Source organism: Melanotaenia boesemani, chromosome 17, assembly GCF_017639745.1.
Source record: "Melanotaenia boesemani isolate fMelBoe1 chromosome 17, fMelBoe1.pri, whole genome shotgun sequence".
NCBI lineage: Eukaryota > Metazoa > Chordata > Actinopteri > Atheriniformes > Melanotaeniidae > Melanotaenia > Melanotaenia boesemani.
Window position 1 is genome coordinate 31,405,369 of NC_055698.1, and position 27,636 is coordinate 31,433,004.

The 27,636-nt window shown below is 41.7% G+C and overlaps 1 protein-coding gene across 1 annotated transcript in view; it reads right to left on the reverse strand.

Moving 5' to 3' along the window:
• Positions 1-27,636, reverse strand: part of pkhd1l1.1 (PKHD1 like 1, tandem duplicate 1) — a 57,221-nt gene that overhangs the window by 19,874 nt on the left and 9,711 nt on the right. The window contains exons 16-50 of the mRNA XM_042012417.1: positions 27,448-27,607; positions 26,244-26,379; positions 26,020-26,163; positions 24,605-24,759; positions 24,381-24,491; positions 23,451-23,597; positions 23,009-23,133; positions 22,772-22,935; positions 22,411-22,580; positions 21,096-21,228; positions 20,551-20,705; positions 18,906-19,028; positions 18,568-18,673; positions 18,313-18,420; positions 16,170-16,334; positions 15,960-16,081; positions 15,398-15,530; positions 14,539-14,731; positions 13,187-13,329; positions 13,007-13,111; positions 12,646-12,831; positions 10,991-11,164; positions 10,698-10,903; positions 9,376-10,348; positions 8,816-9,064; positions 7,291-7,440; positions 6,508-6,682; positions 5,499-5,655; positions 5,223-5,379; positions 4,744-4,953; positions 3,864-3,993; positions 3,082-3,323; positions 2,844-2,980; positions 1,720-2,749; positions 500-691 (exon numbers count right to left, since the gene is read on the reverse strand). Of these exons, the coding sequence (XP_041868351.1) occupies positions 500-691; positions 1,720-2,749; positions 2,844-2,980; positions 3,082-3,323; positions 3,864-3,993; positions 4,744-4,953; positions 5,223-5,379; positions 5,499-5,655; positions 6,508-6,682; positions 7,291-7,440; positions 8,816-9,064; positions 9,376-10,348; positions 10,698-10,903; positions 10,991-11,164; positions 12,646-12,831; positions 13,007-13,111; positions 13,187-13,329; positions 14,539-14,731; positions 15,398-15,530; positions 15,960-16,081; positions 16,170-16,334; positions 18,313-18,420; positions 18,568-18,673; positions 18,906-19,028; positions 20,551-20,705; positions 21,096-21,228; positions 22,411-22,580; positions 22,772-22,935; positions 23,009-23,133; positions 23,451-23,597; positions 24,381-24,491; positions 24,605-24,759; positions 26,020-26,163; positions 26,244-26,379; positions 27,448-27,607 (7,166 nt within the window). The remainder of the gene's footprint in view (positions 1-499; positions 692-1,719; positions 2,750-2,843; positions 2,981-3,081; positions 3,324-3,863; positions 3,994-4,743; positions 4,954-5,222; positions 5,380-5,498; positions 5,656-6,507; positions 6,683-7,290; positions 7,441-8,815; positions 9,065-9,375; positions 10,349-10,697; positions 10,904-10,990; positions 11,165-12,645; positions 12,832-13,006; positions 13,112-13,186; positions 13,330-14,538; positions 14,732-15,397; positions 15,531-15,959; positions 16,082-16,169; positions 16,335-18,312; positions 18,421-18,567; positions 18,674-18,905; positions 19,029-20,550; positions 20,706-21,095; positions 21,229-22,410; positions 22,581-22,771; positions 22,936-23,008; positions 23,134-23,450; positions 23,598-24,380; positions 24,492-24,604; positions 24,760-26,019; positions 26,164-26,243; positions 26,380-27,447; positions 27,608-27,636) is intronic.

The following is a 27,636-nucleotide window of genomic DNA, read 5'->3' on the forward strand; positions in this document are numbered from 1 at the left end:
AGCTAGACTCTTCTCCTCTGTTGTTCCCCGATGGTAGAACGATCTACCAAACCCTGTCCGCAGAGTCCTTATCCACTTTTAAAAGCAAGCTAAAGACTCGGTTTTTTAAGGAGCATTTCTGTACTTAGCTTAACTCTTCTACTCAACAGAATGAGGTAGAAAGATTTGTCCAGCTCTTTGGCTCAACCCAGTACTGAATAAATTGTGTGCACTTATGTCCAAGATGATATTGTTTGATGAAATCGTGATCTTGTATTTAAACAAAATGAATTACAAAAAACTATTTAAAAAAATTATATGCACTGCCTCTTGCAGTACATGACAGCACCTGGTCCAACTGGACTCCAGCAGTCTGACTACCACTTAATGATGACGTCCATCTTGTTTGAATTCTTGCTTGTGTTGTTCTTACTCTCAAATGTAAGTCGCTTTGTGTAAAAGCGTCTGCTAAATGAATGTAGAATAGAATAGAATAGAATAGAAAAATACATTCTTATACCGTAGGAATTGGTTAAGATGACATCTTTGGCCTTCAGGGAGGTTGGAGTTGGATTGTTGAAGGCCAGACGGTGGAAGTTGACTGTGTGGTCACACACAGCGCCGGGGAAACCCACGCTCCACTCGGCGCTCTGGGAACAATGAGCCGGGTCCAGCAGGCGGCTCATAGGCACCACCTTGTAGTTAATGTTTCCTGAAAAGAAGAAACAAAATGAGGAGCAGTGAGTTTGAAACTGTCTGGTTTCTTCCTTCTGGGCGCAGATATCTGCTACCGAGATGCAGGACTAACTAGCGATTCGACTGTTAAATGACCTGTTAGGACGTTTGATGTTTTCTCCTGCCTGTGAGACAAATTCCCACCAAGAGATAATAGAGATTCTTCAACTTGAATGACCACGTTGCAAAAACTGGCCCACCACAGGGTCCCGCATGGCCCGCGGGATGAATTAGGTAAAAATGAGAATAACATAACGTTTTCCAGGGCAGCAGGAGAACTTGTTTCATCTTTCATAGACGTGACTTCAGTTTGTCTGATGAGGCGAGTTAGGATCACCGCACACGGGGAAATCTACACGTATCTACATTTAAAATAACCTTTAGATCTGGAGAAGTTCCACTGATCATAATATAAAATACTGGATTTTTCAGTTCCAAATAAAATGTTTTATAGATCTGTGGTGAGCTGTAGGATGCATGTGTAAATGAGTAAATATGTCCAATAAGAAAAATCAGTAAATAAATAAAACAAAAATAAAACGTATATAATAAAAATATAAATATATATATTTATAAAATGTTACATTTATATATTATTATTTCTAAATATATATTTATATTTAGATTTGAATATATTTTTTATATATAAATACATTTATATTAAAAGAATTGTAAACATATTTTGTCAGATAATATTTTAAAAAATGAAAATGTGTAACTAAGTCAAAATATTAAAAGTTCAGGTGGTTTCTAAAACCTTTTTTTGAGGATCGCTCAGTAAATATTGGTAAATATTGATAATGTACTTGTACTTCTCTGACCTATAACTAAGGGAAAAATTAGGAGTTTTATCATTTATTGATCATTAGGTGATTATTTTCCGGGTTTAGTCGATTCGGGTCAAACTGGGCGTGTGCGACCCCGTTTGACATCCCTGCTCTAAATGTTTCAGGAAGTCATCTGTTTCCATGATTTCAAACTGTGCCGTTTAAAAAGTCTGGGTACCTGTTAGGGAGCCGTCCATGTCCACCAGCTGGACTTCGTGCTCCCATCTGAACCCGGCCTTGTTGGGGGAGTTGGTGTACTGGATTCCACTGAACCTGACGGCCCACCCGCCGCACCGGTCAACGCATGTCCCATCGATGGATGTGACGCCGATGGCCGTGCAGTTTCCGCGGTCGAAGTTGATGAACTTGGTGTTGAGGACGCTCATGCCGTCATCGAAAGGCGTGATGACTCCTCGCATTGTGCAGTACTGGTTTCCCAGCCCGAGCTCGTCCACGTGGGCCACGATGGTGCTGTTGGACACGGTGGCCCCTCCGTCCTCTCCGAAGCCGCTCACGGCCCACTGAAAGATGCGCTTGGCTTCGATGCCGGCTTTCTCGTTGTTGACCATGAGGAAGTTGTGGAACTGCACGGCTCCGACGTTGACCCACTCGGCGCCCTTCTCGCAGTTCCAGGTGGTGAGGGATCGGAAGACTGCAGGCTTTGGGATCTTGGAATTGCAGCGTCCATCCATCAAGGGGAAAAAGTCTTGGAAGATCCAGATGCCGAACCAGCCCTGAGAGTGCACCGTGTTGTTGAAGAACTCGCCGAGGGGGACGTTCTTCTGGCAGATGTTTGGATCGTACGATGGACCGTCGGGGTGGTCATGCATGCGGTACCAGAAGCCGAAGTGGGTGCCTCCCGCTGCAGCGTTGTGGCGGATGGTGTTGTTGGGGTTGGTGACCCAGTAGGCGGCGGGAGTGACGTCATCGTTGAGGAGGCTGGTGCTTTGTTTTACGAACACGGCCAGGTTGTACTGCAGGATGTTCCCCGTCTCGATGCCGTCCTCGATGAAGAAGGCTCCGCCCATGATGTCGTAGATCACGTTGTGCTCCACCAGCAGCCGGTGGGTGTTGTGGATGGTTACGGCCCTGTTGAACGTCTGATGGATGGCACAGCCCCTCACGTATGACTTGTAGTTGATGTCTCCCATCAGATGCCAGTGGATGGGGTAACGTCCCAGCCTGAAGGCCTGTCCTGCATGGAAGACCTGCAACACAAGAGCAGGAAGAGCTCTGATGCTTCAAGCTTTATAAACTTAGCAAAGGTTCAAAAGTGTCCTGAGAGGACTTAAAAAATTTCACCTCGACGTATTCCAGTCTGCCGATTGCGAGGTTCGCACCCGGTTTGGGTGCGTGGAACATGATGCATCCTCCAAACTGGTCGCTGCCGACCTCCTCTCCAAACCGTCCTTGGAAACAGGTCTGGGTGGCGAACTCCCCTACAGCACCCCGAGAAGAAGTGAATTCAAGGTTGATGGATGGGTCAAGCCCAACAAGGAAGGACTTCTGCATTAAAAAAATCTCAAACATAATAACACACCTGTGTTGAAGCCTTCAGGGCAGGCTTCAATCTGGTCGCTCCATTCTTGGTTCTGGGAGCCTCGGACCACGATGTTCCTGGTGAGGAGGCCCACTTCAGCCCTGCCTTCAAACATCGTGCCTTCAGGCAGCGTGACGGACACCCCGAGATGAGTGTATGTGAGCGGTTCGCTCAGAGTCAGAGTCTTTCCGTTGGCCGACACGGAGGCGATCTTCCTCACCTCGTTCTCCCTCTGACTGTGTCTGGAAAACACGAGTAAAAGGTTTACGCACGTTTCGGTTCTTTAAATTAGATTCTTACATCCAGAACAGATTAAATCAAAGCATATGTAACAATGTAAACAAGTAAGTATGACAGAATCCAGCTTTTCCAATCGACGCCTCCCTTTTTCCCTTTGGAAAAACTGGACTTTATCCTGGAAATATTTGAATTTAAAGTAAATTAAAGCTTAAAATCCAGGTTCTATAAATCTATATTCTTATAATAAGCTGTTACTGATCATGAATGATAAGGACAAACACCTTCACACTCTGCTGATCACGTCTTTATTTAATGAATTTATTTATTTGCTTTTATTTACTCTTATTTATGTATATGTTATTTATTTATTAACTGTTATTAATTTGTATTTATTTTCCAGTTGTATTTGTTTTATTTTTATGTAACTATAAATAATTTAAGGCATTAAGGGATTAATACTGTTTTTCCAGAATAATGCCAGAATTCCGCAGCAGATTTGAGTGTTTGTGTTTAACGCTCATTAACTGATGACCTGCTTCTACCTGTGGCCGGTGGAGGCGACGACGATCTCGTCTCCTGGTTTCCACGTCACCGCCTTCATCAGGGTCAGCATGTTAGAGCCGCTGGCTGCCGTCTCAGCCAAGTGGGTCCAGGGAACAGGGACAGGAATGCCTGGAGAGGCGGGTTGTCAACAATGAGTCACACCTGAGAAAGCCAGGTACCATCCCTGCATCTCAGCTCAGCCTCAGGTCACAGAACCACACAGAATCTGTTAAAACATCAGGATGTTTTAACTAAAAATGAAAAACTCGTTTAAAGAAAAGAATTTCTTGCGGGGAATTAGATTTTGGTCACATTAGGTAAAAACTGTGAGAATATTTTTCTATTTAAACCTCAATTTGTTTTTTTTGTGTGTGTTTGTGGTGTCACTGTGGCGGGATCCAAATAGTTCTCACAAGCCTTCACAAAGGAGATTAGATGAACACGAGTCTGGTAAAGGGGGCGGGGCTCTATGTCCATTTAGTTTGTGTGTGTGAGAGTATGATTAGGTGTGTGTGCGCTTTGATTTGTTTTTTGATAAACCTTGGTGTGTGATTGCTTGTGTTTTAAAGATCAAAAACTCATTATTATGTAAAGCACTTTGAGCTGTCTTTTATATAAAATGTGTGATACAAATAATCCTGTTTTGCCTGATTTTTGCTAAATATTTTTGTTATTTTTGTGCTTTTTGTGCAAGAAAGAGCAAAAAAATGTGAGATAAAAAGAAGTCAGTCCCGCTACTCCATGATGGTGAAACTGCACCCCCTGCTGTCCAGAATCCGTACTGACAACACAACGTCCTGCACTGTGGATATTTGGCTTTTACCTGTAACCAGGTATGGCACTGAATCGACACTGAGTGACATTTTTCCACTTCCATACCGTGAAGGTCCAACACTCCCTCTCTGACAGCCAGCGTCTTGGCTCCATAAACAGGAAGTTCAGGGGAGCGCAGGTGTCCGTGAAGCGTGATGATGGCTTTGTGCTGGAACGGCGCCCCCTCCTTTCCGATCTGGAGCCGCCCACCGTCTGTGATCAGGATGTTCTCAGCCTGCAGCTCAACGTCGACTTCGTCAAACACCAAAGTTCCTCCTGAGCAAAAACAGCAGCTTTTAAAACCCAAAACGGATGGTTTAAAGAACTTAAAACACATTTTTAATTTCATGTTTCAGGATTTAATCTGATTAATGTTGACTACTTTAACAAGTTTGTGTCCTGGAATTTAATGACATCTAAAGGGAAATAGAAGGATTTGGAGCCCAGAAACTGCTTTAAACATAATGTAATTAACTTTTTATTAAAATGGGGGAAAAAACTGGTTGTATAACTATAACAGTGTATGTATACAGTCACTCTTCCACCTTGGATCAGGAGCATTTTGAGCACAGGGGTGCTGGTGTCCAGCAGGATGGTCTGGCCCTTCGTGATGATGGCAAATGAGCCGGTTTCAGGTGGAGACAGGCCTCCCCAAGTAAACCTCGATGACCAAACATCAATGTAGAAGAAGTCCGCGTTATCCTGAAGAAAGAGAGGAGCACCTTGTTGCTGATGCTCTTCAGTCTGTTGGATCAGGATAAAGCCCGATGGGCCGTTACCAAGGCGACCAGGGCCGTTACCAAGGCGACCAGGTCTCTTACCATCTTGGCGATGCCGCGGTCTCCGATGCTGACTCTGACTTTGGTTTGCTGAGACTGCCTCTGAGCGTTTGTCACACAGATGATGTGTGTGTTGTTGGTGGACGTGATGTCACACACCGACCCGGCGACCGTCACGTTGACTTGGCTCACGTCAGTGCTGCAATTTTCCCAATAATAATAATAATAACATCATTCTATTAATAACAGAAGTAATTACATTAATAATCAATTTATTTATTATATTAATAAAAAAATGTAAATATATAATATAATATAATATAATATAATATAATATAATATAATATAATATAATATAGTTATAAGAACTATTATGTGTCATCACAGGGTAAATTATAGTAATGTTGGGTTAAACTGTCTCATGGATTATTTTATGTATGGATAATGAAATTTAAATGATTTAATAGTAATATTTTTAAGGCTAATGCTCCAAACTGACTTTAGCTCAGTAAACTGAGGTGAGGAAATATCATGTTTGTTATTATAAATACTGATATTCATAATTAATACTGGTGGTGTGGATGAAGATACAGATACAGATTATTTATGTTGACTATTTGACCCAAATTTAGAAACGAATAAACACGTCTTTGTATAGTGTTATGTGAAACTTGCTGAGAGCATGTGGGATCAAAAACAATTATTGTGTTCAGTTTGCAGGAGTGTGGCAGAAAAAGTGGAAAGATTGTGGTGTCTTCTGTCCAGACTTTATCTGAGGGGACATGTCCTCACAACACCTGGAAAACCCCGATATTAAGAGTTACTGAGTCATTCTGGCTGTTTTAAAACGACACACGGAAGTTTTAACGTCACCTTTTATGGGTGAAATGAACTCCAAAGAAAACATGCTGCAGTGTTTGTTTTACATTTTGTTCAGGTTTGGAATTTTGTTTTGTGAGAAAACCATGTGTCTCACACAATAGGCCAAGTGTTTAATTCTAAAGCAGTGGTCCATAATGTGGGTGTGCCGTGTGTTTACAGCAGACTGCACCTGAAACCGGAGCCGGTGATGGTGAGCCGGGTGCCTCCGGCCGTGCCTCCTCTCCGCGGAGACACGTCGCTGATGACCGGAGTCAGCTCGGATTTGTAGGTGAAGCCATTCGACACGTTGACAGCAAACAGCTGGTTGATGACAGAAACGATGCATCTCACCTCCGTCTGAGTGCCTGAGAGGAGACACGACACCCACGTAGACAAGGAAAGATGCTCAGAGATTACAAAGCTGTCACAGTGCATGATGAGTTATTGTCTCATTTGCTGCTAAACCAGGCTGACAGCATTCCTCACCCGTCTCCTTCAGGACATTTAAAAATCAGCTCGGACAGAAAAGAAGTGTCATAATGAGTCAGGAACTTAATATACTGTATCACAAACCAGCAGGATCAGTCTCCTTTCAGGGAAAGTCAGATTATGAAATGAAGGATTAAATAAGTAAAATCCTGCTTATAAAGGAAAATAAATACTTATTTCTTCTGACATGTTGCAAAAAAATCATCAGACGTTATGATAAAGATATGGCCACATGTTTAATTCTTTACTGACACCTTAAGATTAAATAGAAGAATTAAAAAAATAAAATCATCCATCTTTCTTTAAACAGCATCACGTCTCTGCTCATTGACAAATATTGCATTCTGTTGTTTTTTTTTTTTTTTTTAAATCAACGTAATGTGGTGGGCCAGATATTATTGGTGGTGGGCCAGTTTTGGCCCGCAGGCCGCCAGTTGCTGAACACTGCTCTAAGAACATGCTTTCAATGTCTGACCAAACTCACTGTTGTTTAGTGGGGATCTGCAGCTGAGACGGGAGGATGTGGACGTTTCTCTGTCCACAAGACACTCCTGCCCACAGATCAACACCGTGGAGTTGTGTGGATCAAACCCGGAGCCCTGGATGGACAGCAGAGCTCCGCCTCCAAAACTACCTGAAACGCAGATCAGGAACAAAACTCGTTAAAATCAAGACTATCAGAATAAAGATTACAAAGAGCAGAGTGAGGATAAACTACTGTCTGTCTGAGCTGCCTCAGATGTGTGTTTGATGAGAAATAAACAGGTTATAGCTTTATGTCTTCTTCTGGTTCTGGTTCTGGTTCTAGCCTGAAAGACTTTTTAGATCAGGAAGATTCCAGACTGAACTGGACGATAAGAGCTGCTCAATTTCCTGTAAGTACTAATAAAAAGAGCCTGAGCATTTTAACTAAAGCAAAGAATTGTTCCACAGTTCCTCGAGGTTGTAAAATTCATGAGATTCATATAAATAAATCCAAACCAGGAGGCAAAGTGTGATCAGCCAATCAGCAAGTTTCAGTATTTTTTCCCTTTCTATAATTATCAACATGTTTTAAATTTTATTCAAAATTAATTAATTAATTAAAATAATTAAAAATATAATTAAAATGTAAACTTAAAGGATTAACTGATAAAATAATAATATATATTTAAAAGGAAATTTTATATTTTCAATTCATTAAGTATTCTTTTCTTCTTTTCTTTTAAATAAATTTCCATTGATAATACATAATAAAGAGATAACCTAAGAATATTTATAATAATCACACACCTTAGAATTTGCATTATATCTTATATATTTCATTATTGTATTCAAATACATATAACTTAATAATTTAACAAAATTCTAAGAGTTAACTGGATAAAAACCTTTTTTAGCCATTTTAGTGAAATATTTTTCCAGTATGCTTTTTTATTTATTTCTCCATCTGTGCCTCCTCATCTTCATCTTCATCAAAGAAAAGCGGCGCGTACTCGCCTTCTGTTTTTAGATTTCTGCAGCTGCTGTACATTTTGTTTTATTTCTTTATGTAAGAAATCTTATTTCCATTTATTTTTATAACAATTTCTATAATTCTGCTTTTAGGTCGTTAATAAAACCCAAAACATGACAACATATTTAGTTTAATTCTCTTTATTTGTATAAATTATATTTTCGTCTGAATTTTTTGTTGCTAGTCGAGTTTATTCTGAGTCCTTATAAAACAATGTTTTACTTATTCATAGTAAAACATCACACTCTAATAAATGAGTGTATTTAATAGGTTCATCAGTTTAATAAATACACTTTAATAAAATGTGTGCAGCATGACTGATGGATCAGAGCCCGACACATTAAGCGTTTAGTGTGTTTTAATTCAACGTTAATTAACATTAAGTCTGAACAACAAAAACTAAACTAAATAAAGATGTAAAAATGCCATGTTGATACTAAATCCTGTTTACATATTGACACGTTAAGGAAAACGGCAGGACAGACTGAAAGAGAGGATGCTGTTCTGTTCTCACCCTCGTTGGGCTGCACGCCGCTCAGACTCAGCTCGTACGTGAACGTGACAGCTGACTGGGCTTGACCTTTGACCTGATGTTGCAGCGTGACCAGGTACGTCCCCCCCGGGTTGCTTCCTGTGGTACACTGGACCTGTGTGTCGTTTACGGAGGACACGTTGCAGGGGATGCGGTTTATGGTGACGGAGACGAGCTGAGAGTCGGTACCAAATCCTGACCCGGTCACCGTGACGACGGAGCCGCTTGGTCCTGTGGGAAACAAACAGGAGGAGTTCAGGGACGTTTGTGTGATTTTCTGTCTGTGCATGTTATTTTAATTAAGATGGCTTCATTCTTTAGACTAAAAATAAAAAAATAAAACTTTAAATATATGATAAAAACATTTATTTTATTATTTATTTTGATCCAGCTGTTTTCACTTTATTTGCATCTTCTAGCTTAGTTTGCATTAAAACGAGTAAAGTCTGTCAAGATAAACAGACCCTAAACAACACTAGACTCCCTCTGTCGGTTCTTCTAAATGTAAAAACTGGGAGAATATTTCCTCCTCGTGTATTTACCGGTGGAGGGGCTGATGGAGCTGATCACAGGTGTGTGGGCTGCAGAGTAGTTAAAGTTGAGGGACGGGTACTCCACATTGAAGACCCGGATGCTGACGGCCACCTGCCCCTTGGTGTGTGGAGAAGTGAGGCAGCGGAGGAGACCTGGCGTCTCCTCCTGGATTTTGCAGGGTTTACCTCCAACCATCACGCTGGTGTTTCCTGGAGCGAAACCGTTTCCTGTGAAGACGAGCGGCGTTCCTCCCGCCACGCTGCCAGCGTCAGGGCTCAGGATGGCTTGTGCACGGCTACTCAGAGTCACCTGACCTGATGCCAGGCCTCTGCTCCTCACGATCACGGTGATTGGGTGTTCTCCTGCAGGAAGAGCGCTGACTCTCGCTGTGATGTTGCCATCGTTAACGGCGGTTACTTCTAACTCTGTGGCGCCAGCGAACACGGCCACATCATCCGCATAGCTGCTGAACCCTGAGCCAGAAATGGTTACGTCGGTCTGGTTGTTGATGCTGCTGGGGGAAACGCTGTTAACGGCGGGGGTGACAGAGGAGGAGTACAGGAAGGAGCAATTTGAGTCACAGGAGCTTGTGATTTGGCCCATGTGGAAGACGACTTGGCCATCATGGGGCTGAGATGGCGCTGTGTCACAGATGATTTGGGTGTAATTTAGCGACACCACATCACAGGGAACGTTAGCTACAGTTACGTCGCCCTCTGAGAACCCAGAACCACGGATGAGGAGCCTTGTCTGGCCGGTGGGGCTGCCGATGGGGGGCGAGACTGAGTCCACTACCGGCAGGACCACGAAACGTCGCATGAACTCATTTGAAACAGCTACGATGGCGCCACCGAGGTTGTTGACTTTGATGGCCACAGGAAGAGCCACACCGATGGGAAACATGGTGCTGGAGCTGAGCTGGCAGAAGATCTCCTTCTGAGAGCTGTTGGTCACCTGACACGGCTCATCTCCAACGGTCACCTGCAGGACGGGAAGCAGAGCAGCGAAAGTCACAAACTGACCAGATCAGATCATGAAAAGAGCTGCAGAGACACTCCACATGCGAGGGATCTCCCTGACTTAACATTTGGGCTTTTAAATTATTCTAAAGCTAAGTGTTAGACCATATGTCTGACAGCTGAAGCTTGGCTGAGCCTCATTCACTAATATCTACTCGCAGTTCTTCTTAAAGATTTTTTCATCGTTGGATTCACCACTGAAACATTGGTGAATAACAAGCTCTCTGTATGCTGAAAGTCATTAAACAATTGTGAAGGAATTCAAGGCTTTGCATCTAAATCCTTCCAGCTGTTATTTTAACTCTGCTGACCTCGTTGGCGCAGGTGGCGCTGCTGAAGCCTTGTCCCTGGATGTGGATGACTTGGTGATATGAGCCCTGGTTGGGGGAGATGGAGTGGACTGTGGGGGTTAAGCAGGCAGAGGTGCTGAAGGAAAGCTCATCTGAAGTGATGTTGGTCTGCGGGCATGATGAGGAGGCAATGCACTGAGGAGCTGCTCTGGACACGCGACGGGAACCTGCAGGTTAAGACAGTTAAACCCGTTTATCATCTTTTATTCTGACTTCCATCGCAGGTGTTTTTGTTTTCACATCTAGAGTTTTACCTCCTGGCACATGTCTGGCTTCAATGCCTCCCACACTGACGGAGACGTTGCTGCTCTTCTCCTCCCGGCTCTGGACTTTCACCACTCCCTGCAGCAGCCTGGAGTTGAAGTCGTCAACGTAGCCGCTGCTGTAGTAGTACACGCCGGGCACGGTGAAACGGTAGCTGAAAAATCCTGAAGGGGAGCAAGAAAGACTGTGAAGCACCGATCTTCTCCTTCTCCTCATCCTCTCTACTTCAGTTTCTTATTCTCAGCTAGTTAAAGTGAAATATTTAGCCTGAGGAGTTTTTTTTTCAGGTGAACTGTAAGCTGGAAGTACTTCCACTGAGTGGAAAAATGCAACCAGGACCAGCAAACATCAAGAAGAAAATGATTTTATTTGAAGCCGCTTCATAGTTACAGAACCAATCAGTCAACATCAACGGCACTTATGTAATAACACAGGAAGCATCCAATGCAAAATCTAAAAATCATTATTCAGCATCTTTGTTGATTTTAAATAAGCATTTGCTGCTAAACACACTGGAAAGTCTGTGTAAAAACTGGGCCAAATATATCCTACACATTCACATAGTTTCACCTGTTTTTTGTTTTAGTTCGTGGATTGCATCCTGGGAACAAGAACTGCTCTGCAACTTAAAAATATCTGCAGTATTCTCTATTGTTCAGTGTGGATGTGACAGTGCAAATACTGTGGAACTACAGAATTTTCCATTTTTGGATTAGTGGAGGTGTCTGTACAGATAAGGGTAAAATGTCCTGGTAATCCTCTGCTTTGTTGTTTTTTTGTTTTTTTTTAGAGGGCAGATCAGGAAATTCTTCTAAAAAAGCTTCACAAACATGGTATCAGAGGGCTTGCATGTCTTGTTACTTGAAAAACAGAAAACAATGTGGTCAAATGAATAATGTGAAATCCGAATTAAATGATATAATCTGTGGTGTACCTCAGGGGTCTGTCCTCGGGCCCAAACTTTTCATTTTATATGTTGATTTAGTCAGTGTTTCCAAATTGCTTAAACGTGTTCTGTTTGCAGATGACCCAACTTTTCTTTTATCTATCTCAGAAGACTATTATGTAAAATAAACATATTACATGATATTTAATTATAAAGACAAAAGTACAGACAGTTGAGGTTCTTTGATGTTATTATTTATGAAAGTTTTAACTTGGAAATGACACAAAATCACATAAAAATGAAAATATCTATGTCATCTTACACAAAGTTAAAGATTTCTTTAATAAGAAACATTAATTATGTTACACAACTCACTGATTCTGCTGTTTCTGGCCTACTGTGTGGAATTTTTATAAAATGTAAATAAACTATTTTTCTTTTTACAAATAAGAGAAAAAGATTTATTCAGCTGAAGTTTATAACATTTCACGAGTTAGTAGATAGTATTATACAAAAATGATCAACTATACATAAAAGATTTTTAAAAAGTGAATATAACTTAAAAAGAAGATAAATCTACAACAAACCAAATTTAGAACAATGTCTCTGTAACAGGAATTTGTTTATGGAAAGTCTGGATGAAGATTTTTCTTCTTTTCATTTTTGTATTTGGGTCTTTTGTTGTTTTGACTCAGGAATAAATGAAATAAAAGCTAAGTTAACTAATTAATTTACAGTAAATACGAGTCACTTTTCTACCTTTTCCAGTCTTTGTTTCTCCACTGTTGAGGGGACCTCCTTCATAGGTGGTACCACTTGGGCTGGAGACACTGAAGACCCGGTACCCGACTCTCTGGAAGGCAGGAGCCTCCCATCGCCACCCCACTGCATCTCCAACAAACACGGTGAGCGAGGCCGGACTCCACGCATATCCCTGTCCATAAGCTGAAACACAAACAGCCCAACAACATGTAAGTTTAATACCCGCTGATTCTAATGATAGAAGAACAGATGTTAACTGGCTTTTCTTCGGTGGAGTCACATGTCAGCTGCAGGTGACAGCTTCCTCGTTCTCACATCAGGTCTGACACCTGCAGAAAAGATTGCAGCAGAAACCTACTGAGGTGAGATCCCTGGTTGGTGACGGTGTGAGTCTTCTCCTCTGACTCGACCACGCACTGCAGCTCGGACTCGGAGGCGGCCACCACGTCACACTCCGCCTCTCCTGTGAGGACAAAACAATGTTGGTACAACACAAAGACTGCTGATGTGATTTAAAGAACCGTTCAGCGATGCTCACCGACAGACACTTTGATATCAGACGTGTTGTTGCTGAAACCCAAGCCAGAGACAGTCAGCGTGGTTCCTCCCATTAAAGAGCCGGACAGCGGCGAGATGGCATGCACCTCCAGGATGTACTCGATGGTGGCGTTCACGCCACTGCTATAGCAGAAAAAACAGACCAATGCAGTTTAATAAACCACCTGTGTGAACTCTAATATTGCAGAATATCATCAGCTGTGAAGGAAAATGAGACAGAAAATGAGGCTGCAGATCTCTAATTCAAATAATTATATCTTCAAATTATCAGCTGATAATTTGAAGATATAATTATTATATAATTATAAATCTCCAAAAAAGAAAGGATTAACCTGAAGACATCATTTAACATCCTGTTACTTGTTATTTCAGGTAACTTTTTATACTGTGGGGAGTAATGTGTAGCAGAAGTTGCTTTCCTCCCAACGTCTGCTTACAGTTGCTCATCAGTTTAGAGAACTGGGACACACAGTTTGTTCCTCTGTACCTGGATGGATTTATCATGTATCCTGGCTGTACTCGTCACAACAAGCTTGGGAACATAACAAGCTCACATATTAGAGAAACTTCATTCTTGAAACTGGAAAGGTTTGGGCTTTGTTGTCTGACTATACTCTGAACTTAGTGTTTTGTAAATAATCTGTAAAATTGGTGAAAGTTTCTGGCCTGTTTATCGTCTTTGGTCTCAGACTCTGAGGAGAGAGCCGCGAGATCCATTTACTCTATCTCTATTCATTAATACAGGGGATCTGGAACGTGCTCCAGCAACGACAATATGTAGTTGCCACGGTGACGCGGTGCTGTAAAGCGAAATGCTGCTGTAAAATGATGCAGCGGGCAGAAAGAATTTGCTTTCTCAGCCTCGGTACGCTGCAGAAATGTACTTCAATACCAGTCAAACACAGACTTTTAAAGTAAAAATCTTACTTTAATTTCTCTTCTGGTTTACTCAAAATATAAATTTAATTACAAATATTCCATAAAAAGTTCAGATTCATTGATTAATGTTTTGATCCCTTCGTTAGTGCCCCAAGGTTTGTGCTGACACATAATACACTGTGTATTTAGTATGGACATTATTTCAGATACTCATATTCAGCCAATAATATGTCTATGTCTTCTTCTTGTATTTAGGTTATTCAAGTAAAATGTTTGGTCCTGGAGAGAGAAAATAAATTAACTGGAGTTTCTGCTGCAGGTTTGTTTTGTTGTGTGTAGAAAAAACAGGTCATATAAAAAAAAACTACTAGGGGAGATTCTTGATTACATGATTTTGTAGCTAACCATGAGAAACCCAGATGACTGCAGTCTGAGATCCGGTCTGGGACAAACCTGGTCTGGGGAAAGCCTCTGTTTCCAACCTGAATGTCCACCTTGTACAGGCCGGGCGGCAGCACAGGGAGGACGCAGGTGATTTCAGTCGCCGTCCACTGAACCCTGACACACTCCGTCGCGCCGACCAGCACGACACTGTCATTGTCTTCTCCTCCCAGGTTCGAACCCTGGATGGTGAGAACTCTGTGTCCTACATGAGAGAAGAAAAAATCATTTCCACAAACTGGTCTTCTCAGACCTGGTGATCCAGTAATGAGCAGCTGTCAGCTGGTTAATTGCCCTGCAGGTTGGCAGGTGTTTCCGTGAGAATGCCTCTGCATCATTATAGTCTCATTCATTTCTAAAGATTCTCAAACATCAAAGGACAAAAACAGAGTAAACCTGCAAGTCAACATTACACATATTCAGAAGAAATCTAAAAATGAATACGCATGTCAGCGCTAAGCTGAGACAATCAGGACAAAGAGACTCCATGGACGTTTCAGCCAGAGAAGCATGTCATAAACAATACTGAAAAAAAACAAGATACAAAAGCCTTCGGGTTTTTCCTCCATTATAGAATCATAGAATGAATTCAACAATGTTCCGGTGGTTATTCAGTCTGCAGCTAAGTGGTTTGTTTTGTAAGAGGAGAAGAATGTGAGGAATGAGAATAAAACCCTGAATCCTTTTCTCTTCATGCACCAATGACAAACTGTTTGTTCTGACTTTGTTCACCTTTACATGCAAACCAACAGTCCATCCTAGATCAAGGAACATAATATGAGCAACCTGCTGGCACTTCATGCAATGATCTGACCTCACTGAGAGGTCGTCGGATTCATCAGCTTATAACAGAGATGATGACTCAGCTTACCCATCACAGTGGTGGCTGGAGGCCCCATGCTGGAGATCTGGGGGGTGAGGGTGGTATCGTAGGTGAAGGAGCTGTTGGCAGTCACACTCATGTTTCCCATCTTCACTTCCACGACCTGCGACCCTGCAGATCCCTGAAATAAGTCAAGAGTCAGAACATTTTAAGCTGTTTTTTTATAACTTACATGATTTCCTTTCAGACTTTTCAGACGCCTGGAGGTTGGAAACACATTAATAAAGAGGTGACTCATAATCATCCTCCATCCTTAACACAGGGTGAAGTGTTAGGGACAGAATTTTTTCTTTCTTAATTGTAACTCATGTATCTGCTTGTATTAACATGATATGACCTAATATTCACGGAAATAATGGAAAATAGAAAAAAAAGATTTATGTTAAAATGCTCTAAATAAACAGAATAAACAGCAGGCAGAGGTCAGAGTTTATCGAACATATATATTTGTTTCAGACATGTTCCGATGTGTGATTTCTGTTGAGTAAATACATTTTATTTTGTGCTGATGGTCCTGTTCTCCAGACAGAGAATAAAAACTGAAACTTACTGCTGGTGTTCTGCACTGCAGCTCGGTGTCGGCTGCATGGACCAGCACACACTCCCCCCCGCCGACAGTCACCGTGGTGTTCTGGCCAAGGCCAAACCCCCTCACAGTCAGCAGGGTCCCTCCTGACGCAGGAAAAACACCAGAATGAAAATAACCAGAAATGACCTTAAACTCAAACTCGTGCGATTCTGAGAAGTTTTAACGTCCCACCTCCGAGACCTCCGGTCAGCGGGGAGAAAGAGGAAACGATCAGCTGGTAGGTGAAGCGGAGGATGCTGCCGCCAGCGTAGCGTGCGTCACCCAGAGAGAGGAAGCTGACCATCACCGGGTAGGTGCCAGCGCTGGCTCCGCCCACTCTGCACACCTGAGTAGTAGCTGAAATAAATGTAATAAAAATTGGTTCATTCCCTGAAGACAGAAAGCATCGCTGAACTCACACCTTCAGTTCTGCATAAAAATACACATTTACTAACAATTCTGATCAGATATAACAGGTGGGTCTGTAACCAGGTCTTACTCAGACATCAGATCTTTTACCCTTTATATATTTTTAAGGTGATAGTAGGCTGACTTTGTGATTCCCTTAATGTGTTTCTCAGAGTTTAGGTCTGAGTCCATCACTACACCCAGATTTCTGGCCTGGTTGGTGGTTTTTAGGTGTATAGACTGAAGCTCTGTGGTGACCTTTAATCGTTTCTCTTTGGCTCCAAACACAATCACCTCAGTTTTGTTTTTGTTTAACTGGAGAAAGTTCAGGCACATCCAGTCATTAATCTCCTCAATGCATTTACCAAGATCCTGTACAGGGCCTCGGTCTCCTGGTGACATTGTAATATATATCTGTGTGTCATCTGCGTAGCTATGGTAACTAGTTTTGTTTTTCTTTATGACCTGTGCCAGTGGGAGCATGTAGATGTTAAACAGAAGAGGTTGAAACACAAAAGTTGATCAAACTCTCATGACAACACAGTTGGGATTTAAACCCTTAACTACTTTATGTATTTATAATTATAAAAAAGTGAAATAAATACAGCAAAAAATAGGAAAAAAAAAATAAATAAAATATATTAAAATAAACTAAAATAAAAAATAAGAAATAAATATTTAATAAATAATAAATACATAAATAGTTGCAATTTATTTTATAAATTTGTTAAATTATTAAAATGGATGAATTGAATAAACAAAATTATATATAAAGGAAACAGGATGTGGTTTAAATGTAAAGGCGTTGATGAAGCCATTTATTAAACATAATCTAATTTATTTATTTGTAAAGCGTGTTTAAAAAGAAACAGCATTGTACTAAACTGCTGTTCAATAGTTAGTTTCTGCTTTGTTTGGTATTTACGTTAACTTGGATTATATTGAGTTTGGTTTTATTTTATCTTGGTTCTTGGATTTCTGATGTCGGTCTACATATTACTTCCTCTACAATTTCATATCCACTGTTTTAGTTCAGTTTATTTCTGTTGGATTTCTGGTTCTAGTCTTGTATTATCTCTTTAGTTAAGCTTCCCTTTAGCTCAGGTTGAGGTTTATGGCAAGGCAAGACAGTTTATTTGTACAGCACATTTCATGTACAGGACAATTCAAAGTGCTTTACATAAAACAAAAGCATTACAGTTAATAAGAAATAAAAAATAAAAGGCAGCAACACATAGCAAGAATCACAATAAAATCATAAATTATATTAAAGTGATTAAAAGCAAGATAAGTTAAAAAGTTACCGTGCAGATTTCATGCATAGGCACATGAGAAAAGAAATGTTTTTAACCTGGATTTAAAAATGTCTACATTTGGTGAAAGTTTAATCTCCACTGGCAGTTTGTTCCATTTGTTTGCAGCATAACAGCTAAATGCTGCTTCTCCATGTTTAGTCTGGACTCTGGTCTGGACTAGTTGACCAGAGTCTTTGGATCTAAGAGCTCTGCTAGGTTTATATTCTCTGAACATATCACAGATGTATTCTGGGCCTAAACCATTCTGGGATTTGTAAATGATCAGAAGGGTTTTAAAATCTATTCTGTGACTGACTGGAAACCAGTGTAAAGATTTCAAAACTGGTGTGATGTGTTCAGATCTCTTAGTCCTGGTTAAAACTCTAGCAGCAGCGTTCTGGATGAGCTGCAGATGTTTACGGAATATTCCGGTCCTGCCACACCTGCTCCAAATTTGTAATTATTCTCCTTCAGTATCAAGTACTTCCTGTTTTCCTCCATCCATATCTGTTATTTCTGTTATCATGTTTCTGAATTTTCTGCCATCTGCAGCGCTATCACAACCAAGTAAATTCTTTCTAGTTACAACATCCATTAAAAACAGCTAAAACAAAAATAAAAAGTTTACTCACCTGTGGTCTCTTGAACCTGACAACTGGCTTCTCCCACCATGATGGAAGCGTTTTCATTACTGAATCCGGTCCCGGTGATGGTTAGAAGGGTCCCCAGGCCATGAGATCCTGAAACAATGAGGACATGTAGTCTTAGATGGAGCCTTTCCAGGTGTGCAAACAGCATGAAGCAGGAGATGTTATTACTCTGCAGACATGTTCATCTGCATTTAAAATAGTTTTTAAACATAAAGTGCTGGAGTTTTGGAGGCAGACCTTGAGATGGGCTGATTCCAGTCACAACTGGAGTTTTCTCCTCGGACCACTCAAAGCTGCAGTCGCCTGAGCATTTGGAGGGAATCCCGTTGATGGACACCTCCACCTGCAAACGGAATCACAAACCTCTCCATCTTCAATGTTTTATAACACAAAGATGCTTCTCTGCTCAGCTGTCAGTCAAATTCTCCCTGAAGGCACAAAGTATATAAGTACCACAGAGGTATGCAGAGACTAAAACAGAACATCCGCTGCAGGATTTATGTCATACAAACACATGAGATGATCAGAGACTGAAGAAGCTGCAACCTGAGACCATAATTAGCCCAAAACTTCACCTGAGGTTTGTTTTCCCACACACGGAAGAAATCTCCCATCAGGCCTCGGATCAACAGTCCTCCCTTTACTTTCTCAAGGGCTGAAACCTTCACGTCTTTGCCGACAACCAACGAGTCGTCGACCTGTAAAGATCAGAATCCCGTCAGAACACAAACCTCACTGGTTATTACTCAGAATGAAGGACATCAGTTTCAGTAATAATCGAACTGCAGGCTTCTCATCCTGCAAACATTTCTTTAAATATTTCCAGAAAAACAGGAAACAGCTGCAGTGGTTCACTCAAACATGTTCAAACATAAATATGAATCCAGTATCTGGACCAGTTGGCCCAGTTATAATGAACCTGAAGTGAATATTTTTACCCTCTTAGAGAAACTTTTTTTTTTTAATATTCTAAACGAACAGTTCTTCAGGATCCTTAAAGAACTTTCCAAAGTTCTTCCTTTTGTTTTGTTCTCTGTGCAGATGATCCCACACTGCGTCAACAATGATGAGGTCCAGGTTCTAGGGAGGATCCGTCCCTCCATCAGACCTGTTGAGGTCCGGGTTCTGGATAGGATCCATCCCTCCATCAGACCTGTTGAGGTCCGGATTCTGGATAGGATCCATCCTTCCATCAGACCTGTTGAGATCCGGATTCTGGGGAGGATCCATCCTTCCATCAGACCTTCTGAGGTCCGGGTTCTGGGTAAGATCCATCCTTCCATCAGACCTGTTGAGGTCCGGGTTCTGGATAGGATCCATCCCTCCATCAGACCTGTTGAGGTCCGGGTTCTGGGTAAGATTCATCCCTCCATCAGACCCGTTGAGGTCCGGATTCTGGATAGGATCCATCCCTCCATCAGACCTGTTGAGGTCCGGGTTCTGGGAGGATTCATCCCTCCATCAGACCTGCTTCCACTGATCTTCAGTCCAGTTTTTGGATCATGTGACCTACCTCAGCCTTTTCTCCCTGTTTCCCTTCCTTAAGTACGGCTTCTTGACAATCACGTTTCCATGGAGACCATTTCTGATGAGATCCAGATGCATTCTCAGGTCCTGGTTCAGGTCTTTGCTGGATTTGTTCCTGTTTCTTCAGGGCATCACTTTCAGATCCTGGTCCTCTGCTGTAGATGGTTTTTAGTCCTGTCTCTTCTCCTTCTGTCCTCCTCGTCTCCAGTTTCTGTCTCCATGCTGAGATAAGCCGAGTTTCCAGCTACCAGCTGTTTGGGAATCACCTTGTTGCTGCTGAAATCCTGTTTTCTGTCAGACTGTTTGATCTTTGCTGGTTTTCACACATGAAACTAAAGAAATAGGAATAAATGATGCAGCTTTGTGACAAACTGGCTCAATCTTCGAGTTAGGAGCCTTTTCTGCTTGAATGGTTCATAGGCCAGAGTTAAGTTCTCTTAAAAATGATCTGGTGCAAGAACTGGACTAAACATGAAGGAAAATGTCCAAAGAAAAACTTTGAAAGACCTTTAGAAAGCTGGAGACCTATTGATCAAGACCCCTTTAAAAGATTACAACAAAGTCTGGAAGAGAAACGTGACCAAAAAAGAAGTTATTTAATCCTGAAACACACAATTTTTTTTGTTCCTCTGACTGGAAATTCAGCAACTTTGGTGCATAAAGAGGAAAATAAATCTAAAGTGAGACGTGGACCTTCATCAGAGGCTGGTCACCAGGCTTCGTGAGCCACGTCACCACCCATTCAGGACGTCTGCAGCTTCCCTGCTTCACCACCATCACCTGGCCCATCCCAGAGATTCCCTCCAGAGCATACTTCAGGTCCTCCTGGCTGATGTCCACAGACAGACCTGAGACATGCAGACGGACACGTGGGAACTACTTAGTACACTTTAAGCTGGAACAGAAGAGCTGATAATCAGGAGGTAATCTGCTTTATTCATTTCTGTTTGGTTGTTAAACTGTTTTCTTGTTCTTGGCTCGGATGTAAAAGTAAGAGTTTCTGAAGTGAGACGACAGTGATGACTCACCGTTCCTGTTCTGCCTCTTTATTTTTGTTTGGAGAACAATAAGACATGACATGGAGGAATTATTTTGGAATGAAGACAGTCTGGAAACTGTCCAGACCGCTTCGGTACTGTACACCGTCTTTAACTCGCGGGGATTAAATCTGCTGGTCCTTTTCTATCCGAGAGCATCAAACAGTAATTACGACATGAATATTGTAATGTGTGCTCTACCTTCAGCTCGGCCTCCGTAAATCTCCACATCGAAGGTGCCGTTGAGAGGAGGCGTGGCTCTGTGAGGGCGAGCGATGGCGATGACGGCGCCTCCTTGGCTGAACCTTGCCTCGTCCTCACTGCTGTTGGACATCTTTGAACACAGAGAGGACAAAAAGATGACGATCTGACTGTAAATCAAACGTAGAGTCTGGACTTTCTCACAGGATGGTTGTGTTCTGGTTTACTTGTATTTTCAGAAGTTTTGTTTGTACTTATTGTTAATGTTTGTATATTTTTGAAGGTGCAGAAGCTGTAAAAACAGGTGATGTGATGCTGGGTTAAACAAACTTTGTATAAAAATTCCCTAATTTTCTGAAACATTCTGAAGTTTGAAAGTAAAAGAACGTTTATAAGTTTCCTGACTGTAAAAAATATTATTGTTAAAGAATAATTGAGGCAAATTCTTTAACTTGATATATTCTCTTTACTCTCCATGTAGAAACATCTGATGTTGTCATTCATGTGTGTTTCTCTCCCTGGATTAGAGTTCTGCTGCTGGGTGACCCTCTGTCCTGTCCTCTCCACCCCCAACTGGTCCAGGAAGATGGTTGTTCTTCCTGGTTCTGATGGAGGTTTTCTTTCCACTGTCTCCTGATCTCCAACGAGGACTTGTTTTAACTAGATTATAATTAGATAACGATGACCTGGACTGAACTGGAGTGTCTGTAAAAATGCCTTGAGATGACTTTGTTGTGAACTGGAGCTGTAGAAATAAAGTTGAACTGAATTGAATGTTTGGTTTTCAGGTACTCTGACTCAGTTTGTTGTTTATGTAGCAACACAGCAATAAATAAAAAAAAGTTAATAAAAATTCAAATGATTTAAATAAATGAATGAAGTATATTTAAAATCATAGATCAATATTGATGAATTTATATAATTCAATTAATAACATTTAATTCTTTTGTGTGTAAAAATGTTCTTGGGGGATGTCTTTATTTTGTAAGAGGAACTAGAATTTTAAGCATATTTATTTTTTGTCTTATTTTATAAGTTTATATTTATTTATCTGTTGACTTAAACTTACTTCTTCTTCGCGTGACTTTTACTTCTCAGCTCTTTTTACTTCCACTTCTTATAACCAAATAAATCCAGATAAAGCAGCAGTACCAGTTTCCTGAACTGGTTCTGGATGCAACTCGTCTCCGGTCCGGCTCTTAAAAACAAAAGGAGCTAAAACGGACCGACGTCTGAACCAGTCTTCCAGCAGACGGCTGGACTGCATCAGGGGAGGATAAATTCTCTCATCTGTCACATGAAACGAGCGCGTTACCTGAAAGAAGCCAACGTCCAGCAGTGGGAACCCAAACGCACATTCCAGCGGCGTGGCTTTGATCTGGTATCGGATCTGAGGAGAAGCCGATTGGTCTTTTGTGACAGAAAAAGCTTTGAAGGACTTTCCAGAGCTCTCAAAAGGAGGAGGCCTCCTCTTGAGGGGGACAGCTAGAAAACAACAAGACACATTAGTGAAGGAATCTTCTTTACTATTTTAAAATCTACTTTTCTGTAAATGTGACGTATATGTAAAGCACACTGGATAAAAGTGCCATGTAAGTACAGACCATTTACCATTTACCATTTAAATACCAGAGTTCAGTCTGATGGAGGAACAAGTCCAAACTAGATAAAACTACCGTTCTCATCTGCTGTGGTTGCTCTCTTTCCGATGTAAACAGCATCCACATAGAAATCTTCCCCGGACTGGTCCTTGTAAAGGTAAAGCTGCAGCACGCTGTAGCTGCTCCCGATGTATTCTGTCTGCAGAGAGCTCTGCAGGTCCATGCATTTGTAGCTCCAGCTGTGAAGAAATAATGACTCTTTCTATCTGCAGCAACATGTAAGCAGCGTCTCATTACTTGTATTTTACTGACTTGGAGTCCTTGTTGAACAAAGCGTTGATATTTGCCGTCTCTGTCTTGGTTTGACCTTTGATGTCGCGGTATGTGAACATCACCCCGACTTCATCCTTCAACCTTCCCTTGTATGCAAAACAAAGCTGAGAGGAAACGAACAGAAAATGCTTCTGATGAATGAGGAGAGTTTGTTTCAGGCATGTGTCTTTATTCAGCTGCAAAAATAAACCAAACTGTAGATGCAGTGCATGAAAAACTAAGTCCACCCTTAGTAGTCCTCAGTTGCAGCAAGGAGCTGCTGATCAATGCACTGATTAACTGATCATCATTAGCCTGATCACCTCTACAAACGAGCCAAGGAGGAAAGACATCAGCAATGGTCTTACAGAAGTTGCTGCCCACCGACAGACTAAGCCTGGTCATGTTTATCAGATGTAGTGAATCTGCAGCTGAGTTTTACCATGGGGTGCTGGTCCAGGGACACTGGGCCGTATGTCTCTCCGGACTCTTTGGTGTAGCTGTTCATGAAAAGAATCTCAGCGTTCTTCAGCGACCACAGCCCACAGAAACCAGAGTTGTTCACAGGAGTTCCTGCAGCTTGGCTGATCTGATGAGGACAAGACATCAGCAGACACTGAGAATCCAAAGTTTCTGAAAACTACTTTGTCTGCATGTAAAGTCCTGCAAGGGTCAAATTTTACCAACCTGCCCCCACCCGGACCTGTTAGGATGATTACCAAACCCAACCCACTACCCGCGGATGTCTCCCAGATAGACCTGGAACCGACCCGACCCGGGACCCACACGTTAACACATTCATTGTAAATCTACCCCCCTTCACTCCATTGCTTTTCTTTATTCATTCATGTATTTAAAGTCATGCTGCTGTTTTGACATTGTTTTTATTTACAATAAAAAAGGTAAAAGACAACACAGAAAACATATTTAAAGCTTTATTTTAAGCACAACTTGCTCTAAACATTTTCTTTAACCTGCATAATAGTGCTCTGGACCGCTAGCCCACCTCCCTATCTTTTATTTTGAGGGCTTTATTCATTTGATTGGGAGATTGTTTCATAAAGACCAGCCCTGGTCTCATCTGTGTTCTCTGTTCCTGAATCACATAACCAGCAGCCGAAAAATCTCTCACAGGCTGCACTGGACGTTGGGATGGCGAGAACATTGCTCACCATGCTGGTGAGGAATAAAGGTGATAAGGTGATAAGAACTACACCTGTCATGTCCACTAAAATAAAATCCTCTTCTCACCAGCAACCCGCCAGCCCCCCACATATGTCTGACCCGTCGCAGGACTCTGGCGTAAAGGTTTGAACTCTGCGTCCAGCTTTTTCAACAGTTCTCATTTGGTAGTTTGTTTGTCGGCACTGACCTGAGAGTTGCCGTTTTCAAAGTCTTTGAAGTATTTCACGTTTGCGCCCTCCGAGGTCAGAATCTCAGCGGGACATTTGGCTGTTATCAGGTCCTCCAGAGCCGACCGCACCTGTTCCAGCACATCAGCGAGTTAGAGTCCCTCTCTGTGGAGGTGCTCACGTTTGACATAAAAAACAAGGTTCATGAAGAAGGTTTTTATTGCTGTGATATTGAAGCACGGACCTCAGACTCAGTGGCGTTGAAGGCGATGGGTTTTGTAGGAACTCCCTCCCAGAAAAGAGTGAAGGTCTTCATGTTGCTTTGCCCCTTGGTTACCTCGGCAACAGTGATGTTGGTGTCTGAGCCAAAAACCTCGTATTGAAGAGGTCTGAAGTCACCTGCAAGCAAAAAACATCTAACATGAACTGATCTGCTGCATTTTGTCTTGTGGTTGTGCTCAGAAATGACCAAAAATAATTGATTATTTCTCTGCACCTAAAAACTGTGTAAAGCATCTTGTATGAAAACAGTAGATAAAAACTCCAGACCAACCATGAACCAACATGTGGACATTATCTGTGCAAAGATTTGTGGTGCTGAAGTGAAACAGAGCAAAGTTACAGAGGTTTAGTAAAGAGGTGGCTTGGTGGTTTTCAGTGAGGTTCCTGGTCATCTGATGAGGAATCAGGGACACACAGCTCTGTCCTTTAAAATCATCTCCAGCTCTTCTTCTGTAGGGGATTGTTTGGGATGCAATTTTACCCAAAAGTGGACAAAATCACTGCAAACATGTGGATCCTTGCTTGATGTTCATACGTGCATAAACATGGAAATACAGTAAATATTTTCTATAAGCCTGAATTACGAAGGGTAAATCAGCTCGTAACTCTGACTGCGATCAGCCAGCTTGCATGATTGACCCCCATTTTAATCATGAGGTCCAGTGAAATTATCCTGATGTCACCATGGTTACATCCATCTCACCAATCATCACGGTAAGGAGGGAAATATCTGTGACACAGAATGACGGGCACCTGTCCTCCCACTCCATTTAAGTGGTAAACTCCTCCCGGGGTCACTGTGTGGCTGACTAAAAAGGAGCGGACCCAGTGATTTTGGATGGGAAACTGTTCTGTTGGGACTCTTTGAGAGTTTTTTGGAGTTTTTCAGTAAATACAGTTTTATCCTGGTGGACAGAAGTTTTGGAGGCAAAACCCAAAGTTATGAGAATTTAGGATGTTTTTCAAACATGAAGCATAATTTTGGCTTCTTTTATTTCCGGTTTGGTGGATCTTGGTTGGAGATGATGAAACTTAGAGTTTTGGAATCTGTGAGATTTGTGCTTTCAGGAGAGATGCCGTTTGTCCATGAGCATGGCGTGTGGTGGACAGCTGAATCCATTTTCACCTTCTCCATTAATGCATGGTTTGTCTTAACTGTGTTTCCTGGTCATAGAAACGGCTTTAATGAGCTTTTAGCTGAGATTCTGTACTGTTAGTGGATACCACACATCTATATTTACATAACAGGCCTGACGTCACACCCCGTGAAACCGGACCATCGTTGGGACTTTAAAAGTTTCAACACATATATGAGGTCAAGAATGTGTACTGTGATAAAGATGAGGTGCACTTTTACATCATCATTTTCCACCGTACCTCTGTCAGAGTTGAACGTGACCTTGTAGTGAGACCCTTGATCGTCTTCCTGTTTGGTGACCTGGACTGTGTCGGGTTTGATGGACCACAGATTGTTCAGAGCTGCTTCCACCACCGCTGCTGAGGCGCTGACGGGCATCAGTGCTACAGCACATGAAGAAGAAGCTCATTAACAAACAGCAAACCAAACCTGAGAGTCTGCCGTTCGTTCCCATCCACGCTACCAGTTTTGGCGTGTCCGTAGCTCAGGCTGAAGAAGGTGCTTCCACAAAGATGGCTGGCACAGCTGCTGCTGACGCTCACCTCCTGCACCTCTTTGACTGCTGTGGCATTGAAGGGCCATGTGTTAAAGGTAACCACCTGGTGAAGGTGAGGAAAATAATAATAACAAAAAGCAAGAAAAGGCAAATGAATGAGCTGAAAGTGAGTTTTATATCAAAAGTGGCCAAAAGATAAACCTAACAGCAGCTCAGGTAACTTCAAAATATTCAATTCCTCTCACAACGGCTATAAATGTGTAATATGTGATTTACCAATGAGTCAAACAGTTAGTGAGGAACTTTGTGTTCTTACAAATGTGTGTGTGAATCCACACAAAATGATAAACAAGTATTTTACCCAGAAAATTCTTCCTGTGCATACATATCATTCAGTCCAAGGCTCAGCGTACATGTGCATAGAAAGTTCTGAGACTCTTTCACACCCTCATAACTCTTCATTGTTCCACATGATGCATTTAGGTGCTGGTGGAAAGCTGGGTCATCTCGAATTTTATCAGATTTGAATTTTATTTCAAAGTAGAACAGATGCTTTTTCTGGAGTTTCTATTAAAAGAGTCCACATTTATGTTTCGGATGCTGTTTGTTATTTAAATCAAAGAGCAATTCAATTAAAATATTTTAATAAAAATAAACTTAATTATTCAAAGAAAATGTGCTGACAGACTCAGACTTTTTATGTTCTTTACTGTCCACACGGACACGTTTAGGATGCATGAGGACTCACTGAGATCAGGTCAGGAAGTCTAAACGAAACAATCTGTCCTGGACCACACTGAAAAACCACCGTCCTCATCTCAGTGTACGTGCACAGGAAGAGTGGCATTTTGTCCAACACAGCACATGTAACTTAAATTACCTTAATTTTGAATTTCTCTGATGATGCTGCAGTTATAAAAATCAGGATTTTATCAGATCATTTCATTTGACTGTATTTTCATTAAAAGTACAGAAAAGTTTGCAAATTTTCCACACCAGCTGTGAAATATGTTAATGCATCCAGGAACATTCCCAAAGATTTTCCCAAACAAAACGAAGACAAGCGAGCTTCTAGAGCCGGCTAGGCAAGGTGGAAGGTTGTGTTTCCTAACAGTTCCAGATAGTCCTGATATAAACCCTGAATCTGCAGCTCAGCCACTGCGCAGCGTACCTGTTCTTCATCAAACGCTTCATATTCAGCCACAATGTTTTGAACTTCGTTGACAGCATCGTCTGTCTGGTCTTCTGTGAAGGGACTCTCCTCTTGGAACAAGATGATCTTGAAATCAGCTTTCCCGCTGTTTTCATAGTGCAGGAGCTCCATGTAGTAGCTACAGACAACAGATAAACGTCTTATTTA